The following is a 19,961-nucleotide window of genomic DNA, read 5'->3' as shown; positions in this document are numbered from 1 at the left end:
ATTGTTGTACTTATGTGGATGGATACACAAAGACCAAGAAAGATTTGACAGATCATTTTATTTGAAACTAGCACTAATTAGTAATATAAAAGGTGGCTAACTTAAATGCCCTCTACAACAGCTACAGATGACTTAATTACTATCCCACTCCATTATCTCTCTGCTGAAAGTGGCATAAAAATCTAAGGGATGATAATACTGTTATGTACCAATTAGTGACTCAGTTTCTCTTTCCACAAATATGGTAAAATGTTCTGATTTTGGAGATGCCAGTGTTGGACTGGGGTGTACAAAGTTACAAATCACACAACACCAGGTTATAGTCCAACAGGTTAAATTGAAAGCACGAGCTTTCAGAGCACCGCTCTCATCAGGTGTTGTGTGATTTGTAATTTGGTAAAATGTTCAAATTCCTTAGTGAAAAGAAACAGTCAAGCTGCCTTTCCAAACAAGAAAAGCATTGATTATTTATTATAACCCTTCATGAATAGCTGAAACTTAGTGTGGATTAATGATGCCAAAAGTGTGAGCAGTAAAAATCAAACTGATTTGCATAGCAAAGTGAAACATTTTGTCTAAGTTTAGAGCAGTGGCACTTGGTTGATCAGTCAAACAGCTCAGGTACAAATCCAGAAAAGTAATTTTTATTCAAGGTAGAATGGAAGAAATATTTAAATACTTCAAATGTACACTCAGCCTCCAAACATTTGTCTTTTTGGTCCTGAATCAATCTCATACTCATTTCTTTGGATCAGTGACATTAGTTGCCATACTCTTCCTCACTCCCAATTTTGCCTCTGATTTCAGTATTCACTGCCACTATGGTTTTCAGTTGTGTAATGTTATATTCTCCTCCCCCGCTGCCCCACCTTAGTGACTCCCAGGATAATGTGGGAATCAACATTGATGGCTTGTTATTACCTAGCACTTGCGATGCCAATACTAATTTCATGTATAACTTATCCTGAAATGACAAATCATGAAGGATGGATTTCATGAAATTCTTTGCCCTTTATTGAAAATGCACCTGTTTATTTTTTAATAGCTGAATGAAAAACAAGTTGTTTCAGGTAGATAAGGTTCAACATATCAAACTGAGCATTATTTTGAAGTTGATGACACACTTAGATGTTTAAAGTAAACTAGTTTTCTTTGCTTCACATTTATTAAAAACAATAAGATTTCTATACATACAGTACAAGCAAATCAAAAGCCTGCAAAAAATGCAGGTACCAATAAAAAAAACAAATGTCATGCTTCTCTGCGCCTTGCCCAAACCTTGTCACAAACCAGTATTTTTGACTGGTAGAACAAAGAATAACTAAATCACACTTTGATTGCTAAAACAGTAATTGTGTTCAGAATTCATGATCCAGATGTGTTACTACTCCCAGCTCGTTGATTAATACTAAGAAGCAGATGTTTTGGAAGACAGTCCCATATATTGGCCAACATTTCTTTATAGTGGATCACTGCCTCTAGACAAAGTCTGAGGGATGAAAATAATACAAAAATCAATTGAAAACTATAGAAATTATTCTCCATACTAAAGTTTTTTTTGTAAGTTTTATTTCAATCTTACATTAACTTCATCCCACAATGTAACAATTCAATCAGCACTCTGAAAAAACATAGCAAATAATTCATAAAAGTTTAACATATAATATAAAGGATCCATATGACTGCCAGGTAGTTTTCTATTTTACTAAAAAGATGCAGGGAATTGTGTTTGGGTGGAATGGGATGTTGAAGTTGACCAATATTCCTTCACACAATGTGCAGCAGCACCACTATAACATATATTGTGTACAGTGTGATGCCAGCAATGATCTCTGTGGAAAGTAACAAGTCACCAACCAGTTTAATAAAAACCCGTTATTCCCACTTGATGTTTCCTGCCATGAGCCAATTCTCCATTCATGCTAATATACCACCTGCAATGTGATGGGCTCTTATCTTATTACAAACTTTTGTGAGCTCCCTTTTTTAACCCCTTCCTAAAGTCCAGATACAACACATTTATCCCCACTCTTTAGACTCTGGTTGAGACTTCCTCAAAATTCCAATAAGATATGAGTTCCCTTTCACGAAGCCAGGCAGGGACTGCTTGATTAGATTATGATTTCCAAAATGCACTACCTCAATAATTGATTCCAAAAGTAAGCTTTGCATGGTCAGGAAGGAGATATCACACCAAGAGTATACAGCTCAGGGATTCTGGAGGCAGCATGGGAATAGGTTTGGTAAACATTTCTTCTCCTCCTCCATTTTAAAAGTTTAACATTCAGTCGTCTAGTGGAAAGGTTAATAAGGTAGCTGACTGAGGGATAGTGATCAATCACCTGAAACCTAATTACAGCTTTAACAGGTGTTAATTACTATTGAATCTTAACTAAGTGAGAGTGATCTCAGCTCACCTCAGCCCTATTTAAGAAAGGGGCTGTTCAGTAAACTTTCCATTGTAACTAAGGAGCCATCATGTCTGGAGTGAGACAGCTTGCGTGAGTATGTATTTTGGAGGCAATGTGGGAATTCAGTGTGGGGGAAAGAGGTTTTAGCTTTTTTTTAAAGTTCATATTTTTTAAGAGAATAAATTGAAGCCCACGATTGGGGGCTCAGCGCAAAACAGTAATATCACAGGAAAAACGAAGTTCACTGGTTGGTAATTGCTGCTAATTTGACTATATTATAGGTCACTTTCAGAATGTAACCTGTAAATATTTCTATTCAAACAAAAACTAGGAGGAAATTTTTAAAAACAAATTAAGAACTAAGTAATAAAAACAGCAGTATGGCCAGATGATTTTTTTTTTGTACCTGCATGATATAAGATCTGGTTGGACCCCATTGTGGTTCATAGATGTTCCTATAGATGTGGTCACTATTTGATTGAGGACCTCCATCTCAGTTCACGAGTTGGAGTCTGAGCTTTGAACCCTGCGACACAGAAGTCAGGGTGAAAGAGTTTCCTGAAACAGTGTTTCAGGAGGCAGTTACACCCTTGAATTCAGTTAGTGGTCAGGGACAGGACGATATGACTACCAGCAAAGCAGGTAGAGAGATCCAGGAGGTAGTGAAGCAGCTCTAACTTTTGAGTTTGTCTAACAAGTTTGAGATTCTTGCTCCTTGTGTGGATGAGATTGGGGGCTGGAGGAAGGATAAGAAAACTGACCATAGCACAGGGAGCCAAAAAAGAGTGGAGAAAAAAGTGAAACATTTTTCTATTTGAGGTTAGTATAGTCAGGAGAATAGACACTGTTCTCTGGGGCCAGGACAGAGAGTCTCAAAAGATAGTGTTGCCTAGGTTCAGGCTCTCCCTGAAACTTGGAGTGGAAGGGGCAAGATCCAGTTTGCATAGTCCACATAGGTACTAGTGATATATGCAGAAACAGGAAAGAGGTTCTACTGAGGGAATATGAGCAGCTAGAGGCTAAATGAAAAAGCAGCACTAAAATGGTAATAATCTCCAGATTACTACCTGAGCCATGAAGAAATTAGCACAGGGTTAACAGGGTTAAAGAGGTAAACCTGTGACTCAAAGATTGGTGTGGGAGAAACAGGATCAAATTATTGGGACATTGGCATCAGTAGGATGAACAATTGGATTGGGTCTACCGATATCACGCTGGGTCCAGAGTCCTGATAAATCTCATAACTAGGGCTTTATGCTAAATAGTGGGGAGTGAGAGTGGGTTCAGTTGCATGGAAAAGTATAAATCAAAGAAAGAAGAAAGTAGAATTGCTAGGGATGGGGTTAATTATTACCAGAAAATAAAAAGAAGGGACAGTCTGTGAATGCCATTTTGTACCGAAGGAATCACAAAGTGTAGAAAACTCAAAGGATTTGTACCTTAATACACTAAGCATTTGGAATAAGGCAGACAAACTGATGGCACACTTTGAGGTAAATACAAAGGAGATGAGTGCTTGGTGTCATGGTTCAATGATAATCATCTTTCAATGTTGGCAAAACAAAAGAACTGATCATTGACTTCTGGAAGAAACAGGAGGTCATACTCCTATCTACATCAACAGAGCTGAGGTGGAGAAGTTTGAGCACGTCTAATTTCTAGGAGTGACAATAATTGACAATCTGTCCTGGACCTCCCATGTAGATGCGACGGTCAATAAAACACATGCTGCTGCTTTTTCAGGTGGCTTAACAAAGTTGGCATGTCCATAAGCACCCTCACCAGCTTTTACAGATGCACCATAGAAAGCATTCTATCTAGGTGCTTAGTGGTCTGGTATGGCAACTGCTCTGCCCAATGGAAAGTTGTGTGCACAGCCCAGACCATCACGGAAGCCAACTGCCACCCCCCCCCCCCTCCATGGACTCCATTTACACTTCCAGTTGCCGCAGAAAGGCTGCTGACATCATGAAAGATTGCTCCCACCCCAGTAATGCTCTCTTCCAAACACTTCGGTCAGGTAGGCAGAAGCTACAGAAGCTTGAACACATGCACCCAATATGTTCAAGAGCAGCTTCTTCCCTGCTGTTATTTGACTGCTGAATGGACCTATCTAATTTCAAATAATGTTGATTTTGCTTTGTGCACCTCCTGTGCAATCGGAACTTCATGCCTTGCTCTGTCCGAGCACCCTATGATCAGTATGTCCTTGTTTGCTATGATCTGCCTGTACTGCTCACAAAACAAAGCTTGGGTACGTGACTACAAAAAAATTAAAACTGGGAACTTGACATTATGGAGAAATGCGAGGGATAGACAGACAATGGGGAGCACTTAAGAAATGAAACAAGGACATTGAGAGGTTCTAGAGACTTGGATGATGCATTTGGGCAGAGGTGAAAAACAGCAAGAAAAAATAAGTCATTGGTAGGAGTACTGTACAGACCCCCAAACAGTAGTAATTTTGTGGGAAAGGCTATAAATCAACAAGTAATAGGGTATAAAAGAATAGAGTAATAATTTATAGGTGGCTTTAATCTTATGTTGAAATTAATCAAATTGGAAAGGGTAACTGAATTCATTGTTGTAGAGTGTATTAGGGATAGATTCATGGAGACAGCCAGACAGCAGGATAGCGTGGATCTGGAGATGGTAATGAGGAGTGTTTAGAAAAGGATCTCAGAAAAAGATCCCCCAGGTCGGAAACAACTGTTTAACTTAAATAAAGGAATTACAGTGAAATAAGAATAGTTAGGTCAAGTGAACTGAGTGGATAGATTAGTAGGAATGACTGTAAGCAAGCAGTAGCAGACATTTAAGGAGACAATTAATGACTCTCAGCAAAAATATATCCCTGCAAGGAGGATATATTCAAAACGAGGGATAAACCAACCATGGCTATTCAGCAAATTGAGAATATTAAGTTGAAAGGAAAAACCCATATGGAGACCAAAATCAGTGACAGCCCCAAAGATAAATGCAGCATTCAGCAAAGGAGAACTAAAAAGCTAAAGACAGAAAATAAACTACAAGCATAAACTTGCAAGGAATTTGAAAACTGACAATAAGAGCTTCTTTAAATATATGAAAAGGAAGACAAGCGAACATTCTTAGAAAATGAATCTGGGAGATGGTCTAGGGAACAAGGAAACAGCAGGAGTAAACATGATTTGCATCAGTCTTTATGGTGGACTATACTTCAAACATTTCATTAACACTAAAACAAAAGGTGAGGAACTCAGTACCAAAGAAATAGTATTAAGAGAAACTAATGGTGTTAAAGGCAGATAAGTTCCTGGCTCTTATGGCTTACATCCCAGGATCCTAAAAGTGGTAGTTACAGACTCAGTGGATGAATTGGTTGTAATTTTCCAAAAATCGTTGGAATCTGGAGAAGTCAATTATAATGTTAGTAATTTTTCATCAAAAGATCTAACTGGGATCAATTTATTTTGCTTCCTTTTTACTCAGGTAATGCTGATATGGACACATTTACATTTCAGTGCTGCTAAATAATAGGAACAAAGCTACTTTTTAAGTTACCCGTTCATGTTTCAGCTTCAAACTGGAAAGCAACAGTTCTTGCATTTTACCAGAGCAACCTCTAAGATAGGTTACTAATTAGTGCTGAAATCAAAGAGAGAGATCCTTGTAGCCATTTTAACTCCAGTGTGGTCTGGACTTTAATTCATATGAAAAAAAAGAGACTCAAAGATGAATACTAGTGTTCTAATTCACTATACATGGCAACTGTTTATGAACAAAATCATGGCCTTACCTGACAAGTGACTTTGGCTGGACAGAGAAGATAAGGATGTCATTACTATGGGCCTGCAGAAAAGTAACAGAAATTTAGATATAGAAGACAGAATTCTGAAATAATTTAAACTACATGGATAGTAAAGGAAGCATTTATGACAAATTGTAACAATCCTAATATCACTTGTTTAAATTTCCAAATAAGACTAAAAGGTTTGCAAGACTACCTACGAGGTCCATATCATTTTTTTTAAAAGAACCGAATAATCCACTAAGTGACCTGCTGCACATTTTAAAAAAATGCAGAGACCATTCCTTCTCAAGACCACTGATGCCAATAATTTTGAATAATTTTCAACTTAAATATTAATTATAAAGTACTCAGATTCTCTATTACATTTAGCTTGACCTGCACTGGGAAAAAAAAATTGCAGATAGTCATATAACCTAACCTGCTTTACACATGGAGTCTTAAAAAACTGGCAAAGGACTAGTGTGACAGTATATCTGGACAGTAGTTTGATACCAGTTAGTACTGCCAGAATATTTGTATGTGGAACAATTTGTACTGGAAATAAAAACAAACTTTGTTGTATCCAATGGTGCTGAAATAGATTGCTACTTGCAAGAGTGAATTAGTTGAAGTTCTGTCGGAACTGGAGTAGGCCATTCAGTCTATTTAGCCTGAGCACTTTCTTGTGCTCAATGCTCAGGCTGTTTATGTACTATTTCTAGCATTCTGGCAGAGTCTCACGAGGAGAGAAGAACAGGTGCCAGAATAAATCCCTCAACCACTTCCTTCAATCTAATGCAATCTTACACTAATTTTGTGAACCATGATTGATTCACCTTTCCCTTTTAGGTGACTGTGCCTTGAAGGAAACATAAAGGGAGAATTCAACCTTGCTCTGGGGTTCTGGGAATTAAAAGAATGTTATAAATTTGTTATACACCTTGTAATATTTCTTTAAACACTGGTTTCCCCTCAGCCCTTGCCTGTCTACTGTCAAATCCTTTTATTTATCTTCCCAATAGATGCCAGCCAGCTTTCCATTCATACTCATCCAGTTTTTATTGCTCAAACTTTAACACCCTATTTTCATTCATACACCATGTAATATTATATCATGGTCTCTAATTCCCAGAGCCCCTTTATAACAAGGTTGAATTATCCCTTTAATATTACACAATACCAAATGCAAACTAGCCCAGTTGGCTTTTCATTATACTGGACCCAAAACCCATTTTGTACACTCCAGAAATTCATTGTCCAGAACATAAGTGCTGACCTGTTAATCCAATCTATGCAAATTGAAGTTGCTCATCATTATTGTCTTGCTCACTCCTTTTACTAATGTTTCCCCTGAATCAGCGATCCCTCTCAAGGTTGAATTCAAGATGGGGGTGGAGTAAGTGGTCTAAGCCCAGGGATCATCTGCTCCCGTCAGCTTTTTTTCCCCCCTCTATTTGCTTTTGCTCTTTTACTTTTTGTCTCCCCCTTTTTTTTTCTCTCTCTTTTTTTTAAGCTTGTAGAGGAGAGAACGAAAGAGGCAGCCTCCGGCGGCAGCAGCAAAAATGCTAGGACGTGCCGAACTCCAGTGCAGAGTCTTGCGGGGAGCAAAGAACAGGTGCCAGAATAAATCCCTCAACCATGACTGGCAGGGTAACCAGTGGCCCAGGAACCTGGAGGAGGAGAAAAGCATTCTCAGCCTGGCACGGCTTATCCCCAGTATGATGGTCTCCTTCATCTTCAACTTCCAGGTACTCCAGCAGCCTGGCAGGTGAGTTTGGCCCACCATGATGGTCATCTTCAGCAGGGGCTTCTGGCTCAACATTCCAGCGGCCCAGCTGGGTGGTCTCGTCCTGGCTGCATCTTCAGGTTTTTTTTAAAAAATCTGTATTGCCTCAAGCCCAGGAGCCATTAACTAAACTGATGAACTTTTGTCTTTATTTTACTTTAATTTCATTATTAAATATGACTTCTGTCATTAGAGGTGCCACTGTGGGGTAAATTGTAAATGTTTTCACTGTATTTTTAATGTAAAAGTACATGTGACAATAAATTTGTATTCTGAGTTCCCAATCTACCGACAATCATTCCAAACAGCACCATTTTCCCACAAAATTTCCCTGCAAGGATGTCAGCTCTGGTCCTGCCAAAATGCAACTTGTTCATCCTGGGATAAGTATCATCTGCCCTAGAACTGGTACCAATACCTCAAATTTGATACCCTTCCTGCACTAATTTTTCAGCCACATGTTCAATTGCTTAATTCTGTCTCTGTGCTCACGTGCACATGGGACTGATAGTAATTGTGAGATAACTGCTTTTCAATCTTCCTCGTTCTCTGAAATTGGCTTTCAGGACCTCCTCTCCTTTCCTAACTTGAATTATGACCTTTGGCTGTTTATGCCTTCAGGACATTCTTCTGGTGGAAGAGAGTGATGTGGAAGTCTTGATCCTGGCACCAGGGAAACAACATACTATCATGTTTGGAGCTGCAAAAAAATACCGTGCAAGGACTGTAACAAACACTACATTGGACAAACAGGCAGAAAACTAGCCACCAGGACACATGAGCATCAACTAGCCACAAAACGACATGACCCTCTCTCACTAGTATCCCTACATACTACTAGGAAGGACACCACTTCGACTGGGACAACACAACCATTCTAGGACAAGCCAAACAGAGACTTGCACGAGATTTCCGAGAAGCATGGCATTCCAACTGGAATTCAATCAACAAACACATTGACTTGGACCTCATTTACCACCCCCCTGAGAAAAAACAGGAAATGACATCACCAACCAAAAGAAACCCAAACATTAATTAGAAAGCAGGAATCATCAGCAGTGCTTCATCGGGAGGCTTACTGAAGAGGTTACCTAGTATGGTGATGAAACATCTGAAAATGAATCTTCCAGTTTAGTGAGCAAACCTACATCCAAAACTGGGTATAATGGCATTGAGATAGAGGATAATCCACAATCATATTGAACAGTAGAGCAGACTTGAAGGACTGGATGGCCTGCTCCTGTTCTTCGTTTCTATGCTTCTAGAAGCACTATTCTTCCATTATTATTCTTCCTCAGCTCCTGTACAGCTGTTTTGTCCCTGTGCCACTGACTTGGCTCTGACTATATTATTCTGAGGAACCAAAATTCCTACTAGTATAAGACCATAAGGCTACTTATTATGGGTAAAGTAACTTGCTACTCACTCACTAGCAATATCTTCTGCTGCATTGAAGCAGAAACCAAGTTCTGGGCAGTGAAGTTAAACAAATGAGTATGGAGATTTTTTTTTTTTTTAAATTCCTTAACACTTCATTTTACTCATTTACCATGAAATCGCAGAACGGTCATGGCATAGGAGGGGGCCATGTGGCCAATTATATTTGCATCTGTTCTATTACTCGGTGCCAATCACCTGCCTTTCCTCCGTTCCTGCACAACATTTCCATCCAAATAAATATTAGATGCTAAAACCTACACAGAGGCTCTATATTCATACTTTTCATGGCTACAGTGCAGGAACATAGTGAAATAATTTACCAAATTAATTAATTAGCTACTCTCTTGTACAGAGCTGAAAACGTGTTGCTGGATTTTCAGCTCTGATCTCCAGCATCTGCAGTCCTCACTTTCTCCTACTCTCTTGTACAGATGTTTAACCTGTCTAAAGCTGAAGGAAACTTATTGTAATTTTTAGCCCAGTAAAATATTAGTAACAGATTATGCTTTTATAAAGATATGGGAACTTCATAACTCACTATAATGCATTTTTAATTTCAGAAGACTAATTTTTTTTTTGAAAAATTCACTTACATGTGAATATCATTTAAATTGTGAAGATGCAAATAAGAAGTTTGGTTTTAAATAGATTTGAGTTGTGTCCTCCAAAAACTTACATTCTGATGTGGAGCTGCAGGGCTCCATGAGGGTAAAAAAGAGTTATTGTATTCTGGATGTTGTATATTCTGGGATGCCAATCACTGGCAGCTTATGGTTAGGGGTGGTTACTATCAACAATAAGGTCTCAATGAGAAGAAGCTCTTGTCTTGAACAGGATGCAGTTTATTGCATGATAGGGATCAGGTACAAGTTACTTCAGTAAAAAACTTGGTGATTCAGACGACTGGAAGAACTAGGATATAGGTTTCCAGTCAACAAGATCCTAAGATGCTCTGTGTCATCACTGCTCGTGCCCACGTGGCATCAACATGGGTGAAGCTTAGTGCAGTCTCCAAAGTTAGTCCTTGCAGAACCATTATATTACACAACCATGACTTTTGCTGAACTTATACCTCAATACGCTCACTCAGCAAATGGTATTTAATCATTGGAACTTAAAAGAATGGGAGGAAACCTCATTGAAACATTAAAAGAAAGTCTTAGGGGACTTAAGGACAGATGCGGAATGATGGTTTCCCTTGTGGGAGAGTCTAGGACTCGAGGGTGTAACCTCATAAGGGGTTACACATTTAATACACTGAAGGAGAAATTTCTTCTCTCAGATGGTAGTGAATCTGGAATTCTTGACCACAGAAAGCTGTTGAGGCTCAGTAATTAAGTTTATTCAAGACTGAGATAGACTATTTTTTAAAATTAGTAAAAATCAAGAATTAAGGGAAATGGAAGAAAAGCAGAGTTGAGGATAATCAGATCAGCTATGATCTCCTAGAATGGAGGAAGACTCAAATGGGTTAAGTGCCCAACACTACTTGTGTCTTATTGTCTTAACGAGAATAGCAGAGCATTGTTTAACATACTGCAAAAAAAGGACACTTACAGCTTGTTGATGAGCCAGTAAGTTGTTAGCACATCCACCAAAAACAATCACTTCTGCTTCGTCGCTTGTACAAGCAGAGTGCCAAAGCCTGAAGATAATTAAAGTAGCATAACATTATTCAGTTCTTTGTGAAAAAATGTTACTCAATCAGTAATGTTGCTTAAAAGAATTATGGACCAACCACAAGCTATATTTTACTTTCACTATCACAGGAAGCAATAAACATCATCTCCCAATGTTTGGATAAGGCGCTTTTAAAGTTACAGAAAGAAAAGTCCTTATATGACACTTAGCAAAAATTCTCAACAGGTTGAAGCAGTTAGACAGTACAGGATCTATCCTTCAAAAAAAAACCCAGTATATCTAAGTACTACGTGAATCCTGTACCTCCTTTGCTAATAGGGCATTGCTATTGTTAATAACCATTTTATTCAGTTTCCAAGATGTGAGAAAGAGGGTAGGTGAAGAGATCGTAGATTGATTTCCTCTCATCAGGAAGACCACAAATATGCTAAACCATTAGCTATATTAGCCATTAACCAATAAGCAATTAGACTGGTTGGTTTCAATCCAGGGACATCAATCCCTCGTGATAGCAGACCACACCACAGATTTGAGGTTGCTGAAGATTTAGGGAGAAAGCCAAGGCAATACACTTATAAGAAAAAAATCCTTCAATGACAAATGTAATTTAATAGAGAGAGCTTCATTTGTTTTGAAGTAAATTTAATATTAAAAATTTCTGCAGAAGTAACAAATGTCATTCAATAAACAACTTGGCTTGATTGATCCTGTGATACATTGTAAACCGTAACCCAATTGCAGGGTGCCACCTTGAAAAGATCTCATTTCCACCATACTCAGGAAATTTCTAGCCAAACCCATAACCATCTTTGGGAAAGTCACAAGAGGGTAGGATTCCAACCTAACATCAACATCTGGGACTGTCATAGAGATGTACAGCATGGAAACAGACCCTTCAGTCCAACCCATCCATGCCGACCAGATATCCCAACCCAATCTAGTCCCACCTGCCACCGCCCGGCCCATATCCATCCAAACCCTTCCTATTCATATACCCATCCAAATGCCTCTTAAATGTTGCAATTGTACCAGCCTCCACCACATCCTCTGGCAGCTCATTCCATACACGTACCACCCTCTGTGTGAAAAAGTTGCCCCTTAGGTCTTTTATATATTTCCCCTCTCACCCTAAACCTATGCCATCTAGTTCTGGACTCCCAGACCCAAGGGAAAAGACTTTGCCTATTTATCCTATCCAAGCCCCTCATAATTTTGTAAACCTCTATAAGGTCACCCCTCAGCCTCCGATGTTCCAGGGAAAACAGCCCCAGCCTGTTCAGCCTCAGGCTGTAGCTCAGATCCTCCAACCCTGGCAACATCCTTGTAAATCTTCTCTGAACCCTTTCAAGTTTCACAACATCTTTCCGATAGGAAGGAGACCAGAATTGCACGCAATATTCCAACAGTGGCCTAACCAATGTCCTGTACAGCCGCAACATGACCTCCCAACTCCTGTACTCAATACCCTGACCAATAAAGGAAGGCATATCAAATGCCACCTTCACTACCCTATCTACCTGCGACTCCACTTTCAAGACTGCACTCCAAGGTGTCTTTGTTCAGCAACACTTCCTAGTACCTTACCATTAAATGTATAAGTCCTGCTAAGATTTGCTTTCCCAAAGGGCAGCACCTCGCATTTATCTGAATTAAACTCCATCTGCCACTCCTCAGCCCATTGGCCCATCTGGTCCAGATTCTGTTGTAATCTGAGGTAACCCTCTTCGCTGTCCACTACACCTCCAATTTTGGTGTCATCTGCAAACTTACGAACTGTACCTCTTATGCTCGCATCCAAATCATTTATGTAAATGACAAAAAGTAGAGGGCCCAGCACCGATCCTTGTGGCACTCCACTGGTCACAGGCCTCCAGTCTGAAAAACAACCCTCCACCACCACCCTCTGTCTTCTACCTTTGAGCCAGTTCGGTATCCAAATGGCTAGTTCTTCCTGTATTCCATGAGATCTAATCTTGCTAATCAGTCTCCCATGGGTAACCTTGTCGAACGCCTTTCTGAAGTCCATATAGATCACATCTAATGCTCTGCCCTAATCAATCTTTTTTGTTACTTCATCAAAAAACTCAATCAAGTTTGTGAGACATGATTTCCCACGCACAAAGCCATGTTGACTATCCCGAATCAGTCCTTGCCTTTCCAAATACATGTACATCCTGTCCCTCAGGATTCCATCCAACAACTTGCCCACCACCGAGGTCAGGCTCACTGGCCTATAGTTCCCTGGCTTGTCCTTACCACCGTTCTTAAACAGTGGCACCACGTTTGCCAACTTCCAGTCTTCCGGCACCTCACCTGTGACTATCGATGATACAAATATCTCAGCAAGAGGCCCAGCAATCACTTCTCTAGCTTCCCACAGGGTTCTCGGGTACACCTGATCAGGTCCTGGGGATTTATCCACTTTTAACCGTTTCAAGACATCCAGCACTTCCTCCTCTGTAATCTGGACATTTTGCAAGATGTCACCATCTATTTCCCTACAGTCTATATCTTCCATATCCTTTTCCACAGTAAATACTGATGCAAAATATTCATTTAGTAAGTCCCCCATTTTCTGTGGCTCCACACAAAGGCCACCTTGCTGATCTTTGAGGGGCCCTATTCTCTCCCTCGTTACCCTTTTGTCCTTAGTATATTTGTAAAACCCCTTTGGATTCTCCTTAATTCTATTTGCCAAAGCTATCTCTTGTCTCCGTTTTGCCCTCCTGATTTCCCTCTTAAGTATACTCCTAATTTCTTTATACTCTTGTAAGGATTCACTTGATCTATCCTGTCTGTACCTAACATATGCTTCCTTCTTTTTCTTAACCAAACCCTCAATTTCTTTAGTCATCCAGTATTCCCTATAGTTACCAGCCTTTCCTTTCATCCTGACAGGAATATACTTTCTCTGGATTCTTGTTACCTCATTTCTGAAGGCTTCCCATTTTCCAGCCGTCCCTTTACCTGCGAACATCTGCCTCCAATCAGCTTTTGAAAGTTCTTGAAATACCATCAAAATTGGTCTTTCTCCAATTTAGAACTTCAACTTTTAGATCTGGTCTATTTTTTTTGCATCACTATTTTAAAACAAATAGAATTATGGTCACTGGCCCCAAAGTGATCCCCCACTGACACCTCAGTCACCTGCCCTGCCTTATTTCCCAAGAGTAGGTCAGGTTTTGCACCTTGTCTAGTAGGTACAGCCACATACTGAATCAGAAAATTGTCTTGCACGCACTTAAGAAATTCCTCTCCATCTAAACCCTTAACACTATGGCAGTCCCAGTTGATGTTTGGAAAGTTAAAATCCCCTACCATAACCACCCTATTATTCTTAGATAGCTGAGATCTCCTTACAAGTTTTTTTCTCAATTTCCCTCTGACTATTAGGGGGGTGTATAATACAATCCCAATAAGGTAATCATCCCTTTCTTATTTCTCAATTCCACCCAAATAAACATAAGATGAATGGCTGAGGATCCTGGGATTGTATTCATTAGAGTTTAGAAAGTTGAGGGGAGATCTAATCAAACCTTACAAGATAATGCGTGGTTTAGAAAGGGTAGACGTTGGACAGTTGTTTCCATTTGGCGGGATACTAGGACCCGTGGGCACAGCCTTAAAATTAGAGGGGGTCAATTTAGAATGGAAATAAGGAGACACTTCTTCAGCCAGAGTGGTGGGCCTGTGGAATTCATTGCCACGGAGTGCAGTGGAGGCCGGGACATTAAAATGTCTACAAGGCAGAGACTGATTCTTGATCTTGCAAGGAATTAAGGGCTACTGTGAGAGAGCAGGTAAGTAGATTTGAAATGCCCATCAGCTATGATTAAATGGCGGAGTGGACTCAATGACCAAATGGCCTTACTTCCTCTCCTATGTCTTATGGCCTTAAATAATAATAGTCAATCATTATCTGACCAACACAAAATTCACAAGGAAACTTTAGGTTGTCAATTTATGCTGCTTACCTTGGTTTGTCTGAATATTGGTGCTCTACTTTTAACCATTCATTCGTGCTCACACTGTATATCCAAGCATCACCTGAAAAGCAAAATGATAATGTGCGATCAATTGTGAAATCTTGATACAGCCCCTTACATATTTTTCAGAAATAATTATACTGCTAATTTTAGTCTATTTCCATTCTTAGTCCCATTAGAAAAACTTTTAACCTTTGTGTCATTGGGAAATTGACTAAATTACTCTGTAACCTTGTCATCAAGGTGAAATATTCATTAAATATGGTATTGTATAATGTGAATATTTTTAAGAGTGAGATAATTCTTTATCAAGTGCAATTTTTGACACTAGATTAAAGACTTTAATGCAGATATTTAAATCCGTAACAAATAATTTCCAGAAAAATTTAAAATATACATTTAATATGTAATAGCGCAAGCACAAATACCTAGAGTAGGATACACAATGGGAAATAACATCATCTTGACAATCATACATGAAAGGCAAGCTAAATTCTGATACTAAATTATTTATGCAACAAAACAAGAGTTGAAACATACTTAACGGTTGTTTGTCTGTCGTGAAACCTCCAAAAAGGAACAGATGGTCATTTGAGATTGTAGTAAGTGAATGCCAAGAACGGCCAACAGGAATCTGATCAGGAGATTGTACCCTAGCAAATAAAAGTTTTGAGTGATAGACAATGTTCCTGATGGAAGTGTGTTGATTCATGGATAGCCTAAACACTCCATTCCTGTATACAAAACTGCATATACCAAATCTCAACCACAGGAAAAAAAAAAATCACATGAATTAACAGCTTGGCCTGGTGATATCACATATTGTCTTACATGTTTCAGTGTTGTCACAAAAATGAAGAAAGAGGAGGAACTACATTTGTGACTAGCAATGATGATATAAACATAAGCCTTGGGAAGTTGTTTTTATTTAAGATTAGTATGGCAAAAACTAAAAAGAAAAAGTACAAATCTTGGAAATAAAACTTATTTCCAGCGAGGTTTATTACCATTTGAATAAAGACAATTTAACACTAAGTGTGGGGACTTAAGCAATAAAAATTACAAAATAAAAATAATATTTATTACAGCTTATTGCCATACATGTTTGGACAACTGACTATAAACTGACAGTGGCAGATATCAGAGTTACTCATCTGCTCACTCATGCAGTAAGGATAATTTTTAAAAATGACATATCAAATTTAACAGTCATTTGGTATCATTTAGGAAGAATCAAATGGATTTTGATTGGTGAAAATGTTTGTTACTCCTGTTGTTAAGTAAAATCACAGAGTATTGAGGTTTCAGTTGAATCCTCATCTGTACTGTTGGCTTGCCTCTGTTGTAGTTAGTCCGATAACTATTGCCACCATTCCAGAAGTCACGAATTGGATTCATACACAGTTACATCAAGAAACGTCACACCCCAAGTCCAATGTGGGTCTCAGATACGCAATCATCAGGCTTGGCTGAGATGCTCTACAGGTTTGAATAACTTAATAACATTAATTAATAATATTCATAAATGAAAAATGGTCATTTCTACAAGTTGGACATGGGGAATGGTAGCCAAAATCCATTTACATTCAGTGCTAAAGAAATTCCTTGCAAATTTATCAGAGGTTGAGAGAAAGGTAAAAAGGAAATGGGAGTTCTTAATTCAGCAATTCATAATCATGAAAAAAATGTATGAAATCTGTAACATACACTTCATTCCATTCCCAAGTATCCAAATCAAGGTAATAGAGGTCGTTGGTTCTGGCATCCTTTGGTAGAGATAGTGGAAAAAAAAAAGAGTACATGAAAATATTTATTTGTAGCTGACAGGTAATGCAAGATTAATTGTTGGAAGCATTTTGATATTTGTTATAGGCATGACCTTTCATAAACATTAGACACTACTTATGTAAAACAAATGTCATTTGTATTCAAAGATTTAATAATTCTAAAGTTACTGTTAGTTTCCATACTTTGTAACTTCTTTCTCTATAGAACAGGTTGATTATCTTGTAAAAAATGGCAAGGCAAGATAGCTGATGAAGCCAAACAGTCGAGGAAATTAAATTATTTTCTGATGGTGGGATATGTACTCCACATCTTGTCCTTTCAGGCCTCATCTGATAGTGCCTGATTGTGCTTCAAGCAAGAGATATAATTATTATCACTTATACTACCTTATCCTAAATAATTATTTGAACAAGAAAAGCTACAGAAATAGTTATAATGGCTATCCTGATTTTTCTGTTCTTCCTATGCACTATACATAATTATAAATAAACTGTATAAAGATTTAGATAATACAATAGTTTAAAGGTTAATTCTTAGGAAACAGAGCTCCCATAAGGTAAAAATGATCATGTCATCGTCAGATTAAAATTGCACAAAGCAGTTTCTTCAGAAACACTATAATTTCACTAAATGTAACATATAGGATGCTATTACAAGTATTACTGAATTAGTGAAAAACGTTTTCCTTGTGCAGAAAATCAAATAACATACCTGATACCTTCCTCCAAACACATAGCCTCGGTTCCCAATTGTAGCACAAGCATGAGCTGCTCTAGGTGAAGGTGGTTTTCCCTGTTGGTTGCAACAGCACAATATATCTCATCATTAAATTCTATTATTTGGAGGAGTACTATGTTCTGGTAAAATTATCCAAATCAAAATTACACACAAAAGAAACAAAAAGTCATCACTTAAGTGAAAAGTACTACAACATAGAAAAGCCAAACCCATTTCTTGAGCAGCACAATATAACAGTATTAATACCTTTGTAATAGGTTGATACCATGTAAAAGTTTCAAGGTCAATGAAGTGGACATGATTGTTCCAGCCTCTTGGATGACTTGCATTCTGGAAAAAAAAAAGTAACACTCAATTCATTCTCATTATCTTTGTATTTCTTCACATAAGGTAAAGTAATATATAGAGAATTACTTACCCAAAATGATGATTCGTCAAATTCAAATGATCCATGATACTGTTCTCTAGGTTGGTAACCATAGCCACCAAAGAAAATTAATCTGTAGTGAAAAGTTAATAATAGAATTTACTGTGGATGTGGAAAAATACATTTGTAAAGTTAATGTGAAAAGAATGAAACTTTATTTATTAATTAGAACCTAGCTGAACCAATGAATAAATTGTTCTGGTTCTCTTCAAATGCAGTGCTTAATAGGTAAACTTTAAGCATATCAATGTAGCTATAGCTTTCCAAGAGCTCAATGGAATAGGGGCCTAATGTCAACAGCTGCCTATTCTCTGGTTCTACAGTTCGCGCTTTGATAGGTCAAGCTTAAATTTTCATTTGAAAATAATTTTAAAAACTGTAAAAATAGGTTGAAATCAAAAATGCAGAGTCATTAGATTTCCTTTCATTTGCGTTAAATTACTTTAAAAGTAAAACTGAAGTTCAAAAATTAATTTTTATTACAAATGTGGCTTAAATGTTCTTGATTTAAAAAAAAACATAAGCAACAATTGAAAATCGTTCAGTAAAGTCTGGTATGAGCATGATAAAACAGCAGTTAAAACTTACAGACTCTCTGTGCAATCACCTGTGTTAGCCAATGCCAATAGTTGCTGTTCACGAAGCAATATTGCATTAGAAGTAATCGTATACTTACTTGTTCTTATATACCCAACATCCAAGCTTGTCTTTGGGTGATGGTGGCACCCCCTTAAAATCTTTTATTTTCTCCCAGTGCAGTACTTTGTCTTTGGCTCCTAAGTTCAGAATGTAGAACTGGAGAAAGATCAAAGACACAAAGTTATAAAATTTTCCTTACATAAGTTTAGGCACAATTTCAAGCTTTTTTGATGACACATGACAGTCCAGACATAGTACGAATGAAGCTGGGAGTAAACCTTTACATTCTGGCAGAAACTGACGATTTTAATTGCCATGGACTTTAGAATAAACTAGCTGACTTCAATTATTACAGGTGAAGTTGTGGAATGTGACAATGGCTTTCCATTCATAAGTAAAGTCAGTCACTTCATAAAGGATTTGAAAATTTAAACACCATACATCACTTCCCACAGTCACATGGGAAAGCGCAGATGTTAGTGAAAATCATGAAATGAATCCATTTGATTTGATATACTGTTGACACATGTACCTAGCTACAGTGAAGTTTTGTTTTGTGCGCAGTACAGGCATTTCATACCATACAAAGATTACAGGGTGACTGAACAGAGCGAAGAATACAAAGTTATGGCTACAAAGACTGTACACAAAAGCAAAATCAACATTAGGCTTGAAATCTGAAAAGGTCCATTCAGAAGTCTAATAGTAGGGAAGAAACTGTTCTTGAAAAAAAATTAAGCAAATTCAAGAAGAAGCATATAAGACAGGGTGTAGAAATGGAAAATAGACCAATAGGAAGATTAATGACACACCACAACCAAATTTCTCTTCTCAGAGCAAAAAAGGAACGGATGTCACAATGACGTGAAAAAATGAAGGTGAAATCGCAAGGAGCAAAAAGAGATCTACATAGAGCAGTGGTCATCTTGATCACATGCGGTGGAAACAAAGGACAGATATACCATTAAAATAGTGGAGAGATATGCACAACTACAGAAGTTGTTCCTTCACTACAAGTGGCTAAACAAGATGTAAACTCACAATCTGCATACACCAAGCATTAGTCCCAGAGGTTCACAGCACCCAAAAAATGGAAACAGAACCACAGTTACCATGGCAACATATGGCACAAAAACAACACTCCCAAGGAGCATATCCAGATAAATAGCCAATGACAACAAGCACCATGAAGTGCCAACATAAATTAAAGATTGTGTACACAATGCATGTGCAAGACTAACAAGAATAACAAACTGCTAGTGTATGAAAACAGTTGTACGTATAGCAGGTAACTCATGGTGCAATGGATAATGCATCCTTTGTTTCTGTAGAA

General features: G+C 38.1%; 1 protein-coding gene across 2 annotated transcripts in view; it reads right to left on the bottom strand.

Moving 5' to 3' along the window:
- Positions 1–628: 628 nt before the first annotated feature.
- Positions 629–19,961, bottom strand: part of LOC122553505 (kelch domain-containing protein 2-like) — a 46,168-nt gene continuing 26,835 nt past the window's right edge. For both annotated transcript variants that reach the window (XM_043697362.2, XM_043697361.2), the window contains exons 5-14: positions 18,666–18,784; positions 17,981–18,062; positions 17,809–17,892; positions 17,536–17,616; positions 16,744–16,802; positions 15,577–15,689; positions 15,025–15,097; positions 10,967–11,054; positions 6,190–6,242; positions 629–1,489 (exon numbers count right to left, since the gene is read on the bottom strand). In XM_043697362.2, the coding sequence (XP_043553297.2) occupies positions 1,366–1,489; positions 6,190–6,242; positions 10,967–11,054; positions 15,025–15,097; positions 15,577–15,689; positions 16,744–16,802; positions 17,536–17,616; positions 17,809–17,892; positions 17,981–18,062; positions 18,666–18,784 (876 nt within the window). In that variant the 3' untranslated portion in view covers positions 629–1,365. The remainder of the gene's footprint in view (positions 1,490–6,189; positions 6,243–10,966; positions 11,055–15,024; positions 15,098–15,576; positions 15,690–16,743; positions 16,803–17,535; positions 17,617–17,808; positions 17,893–17,980; positions 18,063–18,665; positions 18,785–19,961) is intronic.

The sequence above is a fragment of the Chiloscyllium plagiosum genome, unplaced genomic scaffold (assembly GCF_037043375.1).
Source record: "Chiloscyllium plagiosum isolate Xiang-an unplaced genomic scaffold, Cpla_swu_hap1 HiC_scaffold_8, whole genome shotgun sequence".
In the NCBI taxonomy this organism is placed as follows: domain Eukaryota; kingdom Metazoa; phylum Chordata; class Chondrichthyes; order Orectolobiformes; family Hemiscylliidae; genus Chiloscyllium; species Chiloscyllium plagiosum.
The sequence above is the reverse complement of the archived record's forward strand: the minus strand, read 5'-3'. Positions and strand labels throughout refer to the sequence as shown.